At 32.8% G+C, this 14486-nt stretch overlaps 2 protein-coding genes across 2 annotated transcripts; both read left to right on the forward strand.

Moving 5' to 3' along the window:
* The first annotated feature begins 292 nt into the window (after nt 1-292).
* On the forward strand, nt 293-1627 carry LOC142531645 (zinc-finger homeodomain protein 2-like). The gene is made up of 2 exons (XM_075637857.1): nt 293-1227; nt 1385-1627. The coding sequence occupies exons 1-2, from the start codon at nt 337-339 to the stop codon at nt 1439-1441; spliced, it is 948 nt and encodes a 315-aa protein (XP_075493972.1). The 5' UTR covers nt 293-336; the 3' UTR covers nt 1442-1627.
* Nucleotides 1628-2513: 886 nt separating this feature from the next.
* LOC142530685 (uncharacterized) lies at nt 2514-14267 on the forward strand. The gene is made up of 6 exons (XM_075636500.1): nt 2514-2780; nt 12652-12975; nt 13057-13245; nt 13372-13506; nt 13611-13814; nt 13936-14267. The coding sequence occupies exons 1-6, from the start codon at nt 2514-2516 to the stop codon at nt 13999-14001; spliced, it is 1185 nt and encodes a 394-aa protein (XP_075492615.1). The 3' UTR covers nt 14002-14267.
* The last annotated feature ends 219 nt before the right edge of the window (nt 14268-14486 follow it).

A 14486-nucleotide genomic window follows, 5' to 3' on the forward strand; every position in this document is an offset into this window, starting at 1 on the left:
AAAAAAAAAGGAAAAAAAAAATCAAAACTCCGCTGTCCGCCATCATTTAGTATTCAATTTATCATTTTTATGTATTATTTACTTTGCTTGAAATAATTAAAACTAATATATATATCTAATTAATCAACCTGCAAGCAGTGGTTGGGGTGAGTAGAAGCCGAAATCAAATGAAAAGAAACCATAACGCCAACGCTTTGGATATTACTTAGTTTATAATCAACTTATTCAGCACTCTTGAGCTTATTTAGTTGATGTTTCTAAATGTAGAATTCAATAAAGAACACAGAAAACAAAGAGAGAAAAATCAGTGTTTATTGCTCGAGAAGTAGAATTTTAATGGAGCGTAGAGATCAAGGAAGGGAAAAAATACCCCCACCACACAACCAAGAATCATCAATGAAGTTGCCTCTTGCACATCTAGTTTCAACCCCATCGGATAGACGAAGAAACGCGACGGTTTCGACCCACCGTGAGATCTCTATTTTTAGCCCTATGCAAACCCTAGATCAGCTCGGCAATGAAGAAAACCCCACCCAAGATCTCGATCCAACCACCGCGAAAACCGTTGGCATGTCAAGTTCAAAGACACCAACTCCACCACTTCTGAGACAGGACTCACCACAAAAATCTCCACCAGCTGAAGCTTCCACCCCTTTTAACAGTGCCACATCAATTACCTATAGAGAGTGCCTCAAGAATCATGCTGCAAACACCGGAAACTATGTGGTGGATGGATGCAGAGAATTCATGCTTGGTGGAGAAGAGGGAACCCAAGAATCCCTCAAGTGCGCAGCCTGTGATTGTCACCGGAACTTCCATCGGAAAGAGGTCACGAGCGGGCTGGGACCGTTGCATTTCCTAGCTCTCCCGACACTTAATAGCAGACAAAACTCGACCACGGCAGCTGCATTTCAGCTACATCTTGCCACCACCGTCGCTTCTATGCCGCCCACAATGGTGAATTTTGCGGGAAACAGTGGTGGACTAGGGGAGGCAGAATCATCCAGCGAGTATCTGGACATGTTCCAGCCCATACCAGGCGGATATGCATTGATCCAACATTCCTCTCCAGGATCGAAAAGGCGATTCAGGACTAAATTCACTCAAGAACAGAAGGACAAGATGCATGAATTCGCAACTAAACTGGGGTGGAGCCTTCAAAACGAAGATGATCAAGAAATGCAGAAGTTTTGCCGTGAAGTTGGGGTGAAAAGGCGAGTTTTTAAGGTATGGATGCACAACAACAAGAAGAAACAAAACTTAAGGCAAGAATTCCCACATATAAGGTAAATCTTTAGATTGCTTGTGTGCCATCATCTAATATGGAAACTACTATTCAAGCCCATATTATGGTTTCCAATATTTTGCTCTTAGTATTTTGTAGCAATGCAGGGAGAGGAGGAAGTCAGCAGCCAGCAGGGACCATCGATTTGAGGCTTAAATTTGTGTTCGTTTTCTTAAGTTTAATTAGTGTCCATTGCTCAATAAATGACACTTTTTGCGGTTGATGGAAGTCAACTCCTCATCGATTCCCGAAAGAACACATGTTAGAATATGAACCAGTAAAATAATGGGACTTCTGTTCAGAAGTTTCCTCCATCAGTGCCTCTAAAAGTTTCTTGTTTCTGATTTGATTCTTTGGAAGACACAAATTAAAATTTATAAAAATTCATATATTATAATATTGAAAATTATGTTTACAAAATTAGAAATCACAATTTTAACATTATTTACAGATAAACACAACAATTGAAAAAGATGCATGGGAGGGTCGTTTAACTACATTTGAATATGTTTTGTCCGTTTTTGAAGGCAGAATATTCATCCAATATTATAACTTGTAATTTCACGTGTGTGTGTATAAGAGTATCAGTTCCAAATAAGTAATATTTGGTTGATTTAGTAGTTTTGGTCAAAGAAGGACAAAAACGAAAAAAATTTTATTTAATTTATTGAGTGACAACCAAACATTGATAAGTTACTTGAATACAACCCAAAACATGTTAACTTATATGAATAAAATTGCAATTTTATCCACAAAAAAACCTAAATTACGAGATGGAGACCTAATTAAAGAAAAAATAATTTATCTTATTTTCAATTTTAATTGATATATCGAATAAAATTTTAAATTTGACAATATAAAAGTCAAAATAACATTGAGACAAATATATACGACTAATTAATAATCATGTTTCCCTAAATGAAATAGTGACAAATGACGCACTTAAATTTTGGAAGTTCAAAATTTATTAAAATGTTTATATAAAATATAATATTTAATCAAACTAGTTAGTAGTTGTTAGGTTCGTAAAAGCCTAAATGATCAAAGGAAAAGATCATATCATATCGTCAACCCATGCATAGATCGATCACTTATTTTATGATCAACTCGTGAGCTTAGAATTAAAGAAATAAAAACCAAAATTTTGAAGGATTTACAAAAGAATGCATGTGTCACTCGAAAAGTAGAAGAGATCAAGAAAAGAATCAAAATCAACCAAGAATCACCAATGAAGTTGCCTCTTTCAGCTCCTTTGGAGAGACTGAGGAACGCAATCCTTTCGACCCGTCGTGGGATTTCCATTTTCAGCCCAATGCAAACCCTAGATCAGATCCTCTTTGAAGAAAACCCCGCCCAAGATCCACATCCAACCGCCGCGGAAGCCGGTGGTGATTCAAGCTCGACCCCATCACAACCACCTCCGCTGCGAGAATCGCCACAACCTCCAAAACCTGAAGCTAGCTTCCACTTTCAACGATGCCGCATCAATCAAATTGTTTTTTTAGTCATATATTTTTACGATTTTGGTCATGTATATTATCATTTATTATTATTCTTGTATGAGTTGTATCTTCATTTTTTGACATTTTTAGTCTGTTTTTAACGTGATTGATTACGTGACATTACACATGTCACTGTCACATTGAAAAATGATTAAAATTGTCAAAAAAAATAAAATAACATACTAGAAATAGAATTGACAATATAGATGACCAAAATCGCAAAATATCAAACATAAAGTACCAAAAAAATCAAATTTTCCTTCATAAATCATACTGCCCTCATCATCAAGAAATTCTCCTGGTGAAATACGTCGTATGTCCAACTGATATCACAACAATTAGTATCATTTTAGTGTAATATATATTAAAAAATTATTTACAATGAACTCTTTCGAGTAATAAAAAATTACTTCTATTGATTAATGCTGCAATACAGTTTGGATTGTTTGATTGGGAAGGTGCTTTCAACACCCAATTATTAATCAAATTTCTCCTATAATGGAGTTAGCTAGATTATCAAACCCTAATTATTAGTTCTGAGCTCGAATCTTGGCGTTGGAAGTATGTGTTAAGATTGGAACTTGAACCTAATTCAACCACAAAAGCTAGCTCAAGGGGGGAGGATTGTCCAAGACCATATATACAATTCCCAGGTATTTTATCCAACCGATGTGGGACAACTAACACATCCCCCCTTACGCCCAGGAATGAACATCTGGAGCGTGAGTTTACAAATGACCCAATTATGGGCAGAACAGGTGATCCAACTATGGGCAGTCCAATACATAACGGTGGACCCGAGCTCTGATATCATGTTAAGATTGTAACTGTATGTATGAATAAAGTTAAATTTTTTTTTTTCAAAAAAAGGATTAATTTAATATTTTTATACTATTGATAATTTTTCTTGAATAAAACCCATGAAACACGTTTAAATTTCTCGAGACAAAAGATACTAGGAAACTTTAATCTGTTCATGTTTCATGAAATTAATTAATAGTCGTGAGGGTTTAATGTTTATTACAAAATTTATACAATTATAATAATTAAATTTTAAAAAATGAAATATGAATGAATGATACATCAAACAATTGAATAAAATCCTCGGATTTTTGGAAGAGGATAAATTTATTTATTGTTCAATTATATGTCCGTAAATGAATGGCAGATAGATAAATTAAATTAATTTGATAATTGTTTAAAAATTTATCTCCATTCATTTAAAATCTAAAGAAACTTTTTAATTTTGCAGCCTTTAGAAAAGGAGACTTAAATCCCACTAAAAATCGTTGGTCAGAAGATTACTGTAGACCAATTCCCCACTCAATAAACTAAAATTTAAATAAAGGAACTGTGAATTAATATATAGTTTTAAAGATTAGATATAAAACTTTTCAAGCAGCTCAATTATTTTTATTTCAGTTTTCATGTTAAAATTTGATCAGGTTTAATTTTAAAATAATTATTACATAAGTTAATTTCTGCTAACGGTTTTGAATCATTTTCGATCTTGTTAAGAAACTCGTGAAAGTGATGTTCGTCTATTTTCTTGTTTGCATTTTCTCATCTCTAACTTGAGCATCGAATGAATTTTAATCGAAAATTTTTACGTATCATATAACCCTATTTTGATTGTTTTCGGCCCGCGGAATAAGAGGAACCCGATTTATCCCCACAGGAACACCCGTATCAATCTCAAAATATATCATCAAAAATCCTTCGATATGAGAGCAATAAGATCTTCGAAGCATCGCAATGAATCACATAAAAATAAATTTATTTAAAACTAACACCTCAAATATTTCTCACGAATTCAAATCGGTTTATGTTTTTTTTTAAAATATGATTTGATGAATAATAATAATAATAATAATAATATTTATTGCATGTCTTACGGAGCCTTGGTCTTGTATTATCAGCAAGGCCCAAACAATTTTAGACTACTGGTACCTAGTTTACTTGAACTTGCAATTGATTATATGTAACATGTGTGTGCACCCATATTTTACTATGTTGATTTTATTATTATTATTATTTGCAATTAAAAGAAGGTTTATATAGTATAAGAAAAGCGTATCAGGAAATTAATATACTAATAAAATAAAAATTTGGTCTTTCATATAAACTACTAGTTTTAATTTGAAAACTATTAATATAGATGTTGTGTTAAGCGTATATGAATAAGATTAGTATTGAGATGAGTTACCTCAAGCAAACTGCCGACGTTGTGTCGCTTGATCTGATTGGCTGGGTTGGTCGTAAAAGAGTGACATCATATTTTAACGGTTGATATTGTCTCTGCTGATGCATGACCGGCGGTAGGAAAATGATAAAACTGATCTCTGAGGGATATGAGACAACATCAACCGATAAACACGCGCGATAAATTTTCCTGGGATTCCTAGGCCTCACCATCTTTTTTCCGAGAAATTAGCTAGAGCAACTCAACGGAGACGATGAGGTTTAAATAAGGGCAAATGTTTACGATATGTTATTGGAGGTCTTTTTTTTATATAAAGAAAATTGAATTTCTAATAATATATTGAGGAAAAGAATATATGCTTGGCTTTATTTTTTATTAGATGAAATTTAAAGTGAATAATAATTAATGTAGAAGAGTAAGTATTTTGTGAGACAATTTCCACGAATATTTATTTATTCGTGAGTCGAGTCAATCTGCTCATATTTATAATAAAAAGTAATACTTTTGACTTAAAAAATAATATTTTTTTCATGAATGATCTAAATAGAATACATGTCTCACAAAATTGACTCGTTTTATGAGACTGTCTCATATAAATTTTTTTGAGTATAAAATCAATGTCAAATAAATCATATTCAATGAATTTAGTAGTTTCGAGAAAAAAAGGATCAAAACAAAAATACATACAACTTATTACGTGAAAATCAAAGTTGCAATTTTTCTTTTATTGCAGCCGCCGAATCTAAATCATTGTAAGATTTTGGAAAATCTTACAGCATATCATAATCATCATGTAATGTTAGAACATATGGAATATTTTTTTAAAAAATTTAAAACCCAGTCGTTTCAAATCGAAAACAAGTACAAAATAAAAAACTGTAAAATAAATAAAATAAAAATAAGATATTAATTTATGGGGTTGCATGTTCTTGGACTTTTCAATCAGCAGGCCCTTCTTACAGCCTTTGTCTATTCATGTTGCACCACACCCTAAAACAATTGCATTATTTTAACCCAAAATTTTAGGGCAAATAGCCAAATACCGGGGCCGATTTCTCACCAATAAGCTCCAAACTCTGTTATTTTATTCATCATTCATCTCCCATGGTATCAAATCCAGACAAACACCCCCAAAAAAATTTAATTAATTTTTATCATATATATATACATACATATATATGAGCTCAAATGGGTGAAATTGTTCATGTGGATGTTGGATCTGGTTTTCTACGCGCCCAAACGCAGCGGAAGATTTAAAAATTTTATTTTATTTTGAAAAACAAAATAATTTTGCTTTAGGCGCTCGTATGATTTAACAAAACAAAACATACATAGGATGTCAGAAATTATACCTTTGTGAATTTAATTCACTTGGACACCAACCGATCCGGTATTACAGATCTGACTCTTGATGATTCCCTACGAACTTTCTTCAAAGAAATCCTTCTATCAAGTCCACGACTAGATAGTATGTTCCTCTTTCAAATTGCACTAGAGAATGGGAAAGAGATTTTGCGTAGGAGAAGATTATTTTGAGAGACGGCTCAATATTTTTTTTCTCTCTGGAAAGGGGTTGGCCGATTTTTTCAATTCTTGAGTGGAGGCTTACGTAAGGTCTTGTTGTGGGGTGGGCTAGGTTTTGCTTTGCATATATTATTTATAATAAAATAATAACCTAATTATATAATTAACATTAATGAGCTTGATTTAATTAATTGGGCTAGTCCAACTAGTTTAATTAATTTAATCAAAGCCCATCAAAACTTTAATTATTTATTATGTTGGACTTGTACTCCTACAAACCCATTAAACATACTACCCACCAATTTTTAATTAATTAATAAACTCAACTTTTGAGCTTAATAAATTAAATACATTATAAATTCAACACTTGAATTTATTATTTAAATTATAAATTCAACTCCTTGAATTTTTATCACCTCCAAAATTTAATATTTAATAAACCCAACATTTGAGTTTAATAAATTAAATTCTCAAATTTTATAAATTCAACTACTTGAATTTATTCTCTCAAAATTTAATTATCATAAATTCAACTCCTTGAATTTACTATATAATATAAATTCAACTTCTTGAATTTATTCTCTCAACGGGAACATACGATCCAGTACTTGTGTGACCTTCAATGGTTCTGGGATACAGCTAGCCGTGGGTTCACAACTCTTTGTGATTCAGAATAGCATTTATTCTTATTCGGGCGTACTCTAGTTAGCCCCATTCTTTTCATCAACACCTTGATCAAGAATGTCAGAACTCATTTCTGATTGCACCCATCGGATCATGGTAAGAGCGTCTAGTAGCATCGCCCCATGATCCCCTAGGTATCACTGATAGTGCCTGCAAGAACCAGCCGATTATGATTAGCGTACAGTACGGTCCCTTCATCTCATATATCCCGATCGAATCTGCAACCATTGGTTCATCGAGAGTTGCATAATAATTCGATAACTATGTGATAACTATAATAGTGGCATCGCGTGTACTATTTGAGAACTCCTTCTCCAATGTACATCTCGTACTCTGGCCAGAGATTCCATGCACTATTATTTCATTAGATCACATAGGATATCCACACCCGTAGGTGAGCGGTGAATCCCCGACTACAATGCACTAGCTCCTATATGTGTCGCAACTGTACCCAACCCCGCCACCTGATGACTCTCCTGGAGCCGGTAAACGAGTCAAAGCACAGCCCTAGCATATAGAGCCTCAGTGTTGTCCCGGGTCGTAAGGACTAATGGTGTACAATCATAACCACGGACTTATCCTCTCGATGAATGATAACCACTTGGAAAGTCCGAGGGAGGGTTGTTCGGTATAATCATCATATGACTACCAATTTGCATGTTTGGACATCTCTATGTCCTTACTAAGAAACGCAGTACACAACATCACAGATGCTAGTCTCGAGCTCAAGCGACCTTTATCCATGTTTTAGGTGGCTGAATCGACTAGGAACGAATTTAGATCATACAGTGTTTACAAATGAGTTTCAACATCGAATTACGATTCATTTGTATTAAAGTATAATCAAGGTCTTTATCTATGTTTGATAACATGGGTATACAGATAAAGAAATAACAAACCATGAAATGATGAATTATATTAAAATAAAGATTGTTAATTACAACCGAGTCAATAAAATCCCTAGCCAACAGTTGGCTTGCAGGGCATCTACTCTAACAGTGGATAACTACATGAACTTCATGAAACATTTGCACAAAGAGGGTCACTTCTATCACTAACGTTTTTTCATACATGTCGGATCTCTATGTCTTCAAAACAAAAAAAAATGATGAGAATATAATACAGGTATGTAGGACCGAGTGCTTTACCGTTTTACCAAAAGCTATAGCTAGTAGTAATGGTGCAACTCAAATCTCTTAAACCGCACAACAGCTCAAGCACCATGATTCGATCGCTCTACCAAGAAGGGACAATTATTACATCCAACATGGTAGAATAATTAAATACTAGCAACCAAAGCACGTGCGTTTGATAAAAAAAATGACATTTGAAACGAAAAAGATGATGAGAATATAATAGAAATGAAGGAGGGTTTTTTATGTCATGCATGAAATAGTTCTCATATTTAGAAAACGTGAACTTTTTGTAGTAGAAAGTATGTATTGGAGAAAGAAAGAAAATTGTATCAACGTTAAAGGAAAATTGTATCAACGTTAATGTTAGAATCGTGCTTAATCTTTTCAAATATATATAAAAAAAATCTGATCTTTTTTCCTCTTCAAATACAATAAAAAACCGGGTTCGTCGCGGATTTTGTATGGAATCTTAGGCATTTCTGGATTATATGCGTCTATTATTTCATCGACTTAACATTGGGAATGTCTGTCGATAGTCCCTCAAGAGAATTTTGTGAAAGACAAAACTTTTCAATCCCATGTGATTATCATACACAGTTGCAAAATATATAGATATATTTCTCCATGATTTTGAATTCATTAATGCAGCCATATACATAAAACCTTTGAATTTCGAAAAACCGTCGTAATAGGAAGGCGACAGTGACTTTTCTGACGGTTTAAAGTTCCGTCGCTAATACCAAATTTTTTTTGTATTAAAGGTATGAATACATGGTTTGAGTAGTATCGTAAGGATAGCTTGGAACTTCTCTCAGATATGATCAGTAGAAGGGTAAATAAATATATCTGTCGACCCTCAAAATGAAAATATTTTAAATTTCAAATATGATTAGTTTTTCCCAAGAATGATTAATTAGAAAATAAACCAAAACAATATTGTGGTGGGGCAATCAATTATCATATATCCAAAATCAACATGGTGTGTGGATTCATAAGCCTAAAAATTTTTGTGGGGTTCTACAAGGCTTATCGGTTAGGTATATAGTATGTCCTTTCTCCTCAAAACAAAGAGTTAGAGAAACTAAGGCCATCAAAGTAGGACCCTTTATTGTAATGGGTAAATTACATCAAAGTAATATTACTTTTTTTTTTTATCTCTCACTAATTAATAATTTTAATAATCAGAATTTTTTATTTAGTAGATCATACATGCACGCAACGCATGCAGAGACCACAAGTAAGTAACTATCTAATTGTTTTCCTATGTTATTTAGATTTGTGTTTGTAAAATTATTTTGTGTTATAATGCTTTTTATATTAATTTTATCATTATCTCTGGATTTTTTTATAGGAATTATTTCAATTTGTTTATTTTGTACAATTAATTTAATACCTTGTAAACGAGGATGATTAGATTGAATTTTTCTAGAATCAGTAATGGTTTCCCATTCTGGAGATTTATGGCAAAAACTTATGTGAGACAGTCTTACGGGTCGTATTTGTGAGACGGAATCTCTTATTTGTGTCATCCATGAAAAAATATTACTTTTTATGCTAATAGTATTACTTTTTATTGTGAATATCGATAGGGTTGACCCGTCTCACAAATTAAGATCCGTGAGACAGTCTCACATGAGACTTACTCGAGATTTATTTCTTATTGTAACATAATTTACAGAATTTGAAAATGGATGTAATAAGGAATTTTGAGAGGTATATATTTCAAGAGTAGGTCTCTTATGATACGGTCTCACGAATCTTTATTATGAGACAGGTCAGCCCTACCGATGTTCATAATAAAAAATAATATTCTTAGCATAAAAAGTAATATTTTTTAATGGATGACCCAAATAAGAGATCTGTCTCATAAAATACGACCCATGAGACCATCTCAAACAAATTTTTACCATATTTCAAACCATTGAATCCGATCCAAGAGACACAACCATATGCAGGTGATGGGAACTTTTTTCAACTGGCTCTCATACTTCAACCGTGTATCTCATTATAATTTATATTCCATATAAAATTCTCAATTATTACTCATATATGCGACAATTGAAGATAATTTGAAATTTAGTATTCTAAAAAGACTTATGGCCCCTAAATCTTTCTTGGCATATTTCACCATCGACCTAAAGTGATCTTGTCCCTCTCCCATCCCTTCCATTTTATTTCGAGATCGAATAAAAAGGACGAAGATAAAATTATTCGAATTTTTAGTTTAAAATTATTCATAATTGTGAATATTATTTTAATTTTTATTCCTATTTAGTCGACTTGAAAGACATAAATTTTGATGAATGATTTGATTTGGAATAGAGATTCGAAATGACACATATTGAGTATATTTTTAATCCATACATCTAATCCATTAACAAATGGGTGATAAATTCGTCCAAACAATCAAATACATTTATAAATTTAAAATCTATCGATCCAAGTGCACTCTGATATAAATCTAGATTTTTCGCGTAAAGTCCTATACCAGTCATATATTGCAAAATAATTTCAAATAAGAAAATATATGAATGGAAACTAATATTGTTTAATAAATATATGAAATATGTTGCTTCTCCCTCTTCTTATCCACTATATCACATGTCTATGTCTTCATGTGGAGCATATAATATTATTATATTGGTGTTGGTCCAAAGGATTTTACTGTGCAAGAATTGAATTTTATTTCGTTTGATAACTTATATGAATTTATAAATATTCTTTTGCACTTCTAAACAACATAGCATGTGGAATCTTGCCATCCCTCTTGTTTTTTTTTTTTTTTTTATATAAAATGTATGGTGTGTATGTGCACTGTATAAATATCAATATATATACTGAATCTTGGATATTCAACGGTCAATTATATAGATCAACTGTTAGTTTTGGATGAAAATATAAATTTACAATAATTATATAATTTATTCAATTTATGTGTTAGCCAAATTTTAAGAACCACACTTCAACGGATGTAATCGAGCCGAGTCGAGTTTTTGAATGTTTATGTTTGACTTGTTTATGATCGAATCTAGCTTAAATTTTTTTAACGAATATATTCATGACTCCCGAGTTTATTCGGGATTTTATAGAACATAAACATACTTAATAAATATAAATTATAAATTTAAATATTCATTAAAAAAAATAACTTTAATATTTAGAGAAAAATATACTATTATTATTAAAATTTGTAATTTTATTTTAATAAATAAATTTAATAGATTTTTCTATATTTGTTATAAGTAAAGATAAAATCGATAAATCAAATATCAAAATTATTTTTTTTATGTAGGAGTTGACTCATGAGCATACAAATGTACATAAACACAAGCTAACGAGCTGAATATTGTAAAATTTTTTGTTTTTAATGAACCTCATTAAACGAACTTAAACAATCTTTTATCGAATCAAATTTCGAAAATATTTTACAAGCGACCCAATTCATTTGCATCTCTACACATTTCCACTTTGGACTCACCAGAGCTAATCCAATATTATATTACCAAACCACCACACCATACCATGATTAATTAAAGATGACTAAGAAGAACATATAATATTCGTCAATTAATTACTTAAAACTTGTTGATGTGATTATCTTTATTACTTAAAACTTGGAGTCTTTCTTCCATTTCTTCATTGTGACCAAAGATCATTATTGGTCGGTCCAAATAAAAAGAAACTCAAAATAGCTAAATGAAAAATTATTTCCAAAAAAGGACTCTGGCTTTGCATTTGGACAAAATCACATAGATGAGAAACTCAATAAATATTACCCCATTATAAAACTTAACGACGTACTAATCACTATACATGTTATATTTAATCCACGAAATGGTTATTTCTCAGAGAACTGAGATTTCTGTATAAAGCCTTACAACGACCAGTATATCATTGTTCCTTAGCAAACTCCTTTCCCAAAGCGTCAAAGTCCGCATTGGATAAAGTAGTACTTGAGTATTCATCCATATTTGAAGGTCGGTTGTGCAACTTAGTCCCCAACAACAAGTCTTCATCTGATAACCTTAGCTCGGAGAACCAAAGTTAGCTTCCGTTATTATGTATTGAACACAGGCAAAATGACAAATTAAATTGAAATTGATTAAGGCCACCAACCTTGCTCTCACGATTTTTGACGTTTCAAGAAAATTTTGAAGGAATAACAATATCTTACTCAAAAGCTCACAGAAGCCATTAAATATTCAATTTTCGGTGATAATTAAAATAAACAAATTTTATAACGTATATGATAATTGGTATTTACGTGTGAGGTATAATTTTGGCACTTATAAAATCCCTTTGACCCCTCATTTTTAGCCTCAGATTCCACCGTGCTGCACACAACCAGTTTCCATCAAGAACACTTCGCCAAACACTGAACAGAGCTCTATTGCAACACCATCTGAATCTCCTAAGAAATCACAGAAAAGTTTCATGGACGTGAGCGCGATCGAAAAACAAAAGAAGACGCTACGATGCTTTTATCACAAGCCGAATAATTCTTGGTTGAATCTAGAAAATGATCGGATGAACCTACAATGTGTGGTTGATCACCAAGAAATGGTGTCCCACTGCTGGCAGAATGCAACCACCGGTCATGCTGCTTTCGCTTCATGTTCGATCAAGAAGAGAAAAGCCGAGGTACCTATTGTATTGTATTGTATTTTCCGGTACTTTTTCGCATGTGGGAATCTTTCAAAATGCTAGCATTTTTTATGTTAGTTGCAGTTTGATGTTGAGGAATCGGGAGACGTGAAATCGGATATCACTGCGAAAGCTGATAAAGAAACTTCAGCAAACACTTGTTCTAAGCCAAATTCAAAGACTAATTCCGAGGTTCAGAAACCTGATTATATTCATGTTCGGGCACGACGCGGCCAAGCTACCGATAGCCACAGCTTAGCAGAAAGAGTATGCATAATTAGTACTTGAAATATATATATATATATATAGCAACTTTGAGTAATGATTTCAATATTTAACAATTTCTTGGTGGAAATATTATGTTTTGATTGAACATTTATTGATATTTCACAGGCAAGAAGGGAAAAAATCAGCAAGAAAATGAAGTGTCTGCAGGATTTAGTCCCTGGATGCAACAAAGTTACTGGAAAAGCTGGCATGCTTGATGAGATAATCATCTATGTCCAGTCTCTACAAAAGCAAGTTGAGGTATTAACTACCACATAGCACATGTTTCGGTTTTCTCCAAGAAATAGAATTTTCGACAATTTCTTGGATCAATGATCAGTAATAGTTTTCAATGCGTCTTGCAGTTTCTTTCCATGAAACTGGCTACTTCAAACACAAGATTCGACTCGGGGATCGATAATTTATTAGCCAACTCGACTTGCTTCGATTATGATCCAATGCAACAGGAGGGAACAACAAGTTGTGGTGGCACAGATATGGAATTGGATCAATCTCAAATGGTGCCTCAGATGTTCCCTGATCCTTTCCTCGATTCTTCTTGCATCCCTGTACGTAATTTCTTGAACAATGACTCGCTTATTATCAATTCTTTTATTTTTAAAATTTTCACATTTCAGTACTTTTCGGTTTAAATTAACTTACACGAGGAAGACATAATTTCATTTGCAGCAAATACAACAGCTACCTGGTTGGGAGGTTGATTGGCAAAATCTGTTCAATGTTGGCTTTCATTAACTAATGAAAACAAGTCTATATATATTTCCAAATGAATTACACTTGAAATTTAATCGCCGGTTCGATCTCCGCCTTGCATTGGAGTGAAGAATTAGTTAGCTAGCTGCAGCACAGACATTCTTTTTTTCTTCCCACAGGCAGTAACTTCCTAAAATATGTCTGTATTGTCCAAATTTCAATGTGACACACAAATATATATTCCTTTTGTATCAGCACAGGCATAGACGTAACTTGATCTTGATGTACCCATTCATTGAAAAATAAAGAATATCGATATTTTATATTCTTTTTGTTGCTTCGAGTTTAAAAGGGTATCAGAGTTGGCAAGTGAACAAATTGAAGTGAATGAAAGAAAAGGTTGAGGAGTAGTTATTGTAAAGCGGTCCATTTTTGCTTGTTAAATCAATTTCGTTTCAACTTGACCATTATTATCAGAATAGGTCTCTTGTGAGACGATCTCACGAATCTTTATCTGTGAGACTTGT

Source organism: Primulina tabacum, chromosome 17 (genome assembly GCF_025594145.1).
Source record: "Primulina tabacum isolate GXHZ01 chromosome 17, ASM2559414v2, whole genome shotgun sequence".
In the NCBI taxonomy this organism is placed as follows: Eukaryota; Viridiplantae; Streptophyta; class Magnoliopsida; order Lamiales; family Gesneriaceae; genus Primulina; species Primulina tabacum.

Bases quoted from the DNA above. Each gene is read 5' to 3' on its own strand.
- LOC142531645 (XM_075637857.1), top strand. From the start codon at position 337: ATGGAGCGTAGAGATCAAGGAAGGGAAAAAATACCCCCACCACACAAC. The intron at 1,228-1,384 runs GTATGGATGCAC...AGTATTTTGTAG, and splicing joins TGAAAAGGCGAGTTTTTAAG to CAATGCAGGGAGAGGAGGAA.
- LOC142530685 (XM_075636500.1), top strand. From the start codon at position 2,514: ATGAAGTTGCCTCTTTCAGCTCCTTTGGAGAGACTGAGGAACGCAATC. The intron at 13,246-13,371 runs GTATGCATAATT...GATATTTCACAG, and splicing joins GCCACAGCTTAGCAGAAAGA to GCAAGAAGGGAAAAAATCAG. The intron at 13,815-13,935 runs GTACGTAATTTC...TTTCATTTGCAG, and splicing joins TCGATTCTTCTTGCATCCCT to CAAATACAACAGCTACCTGG.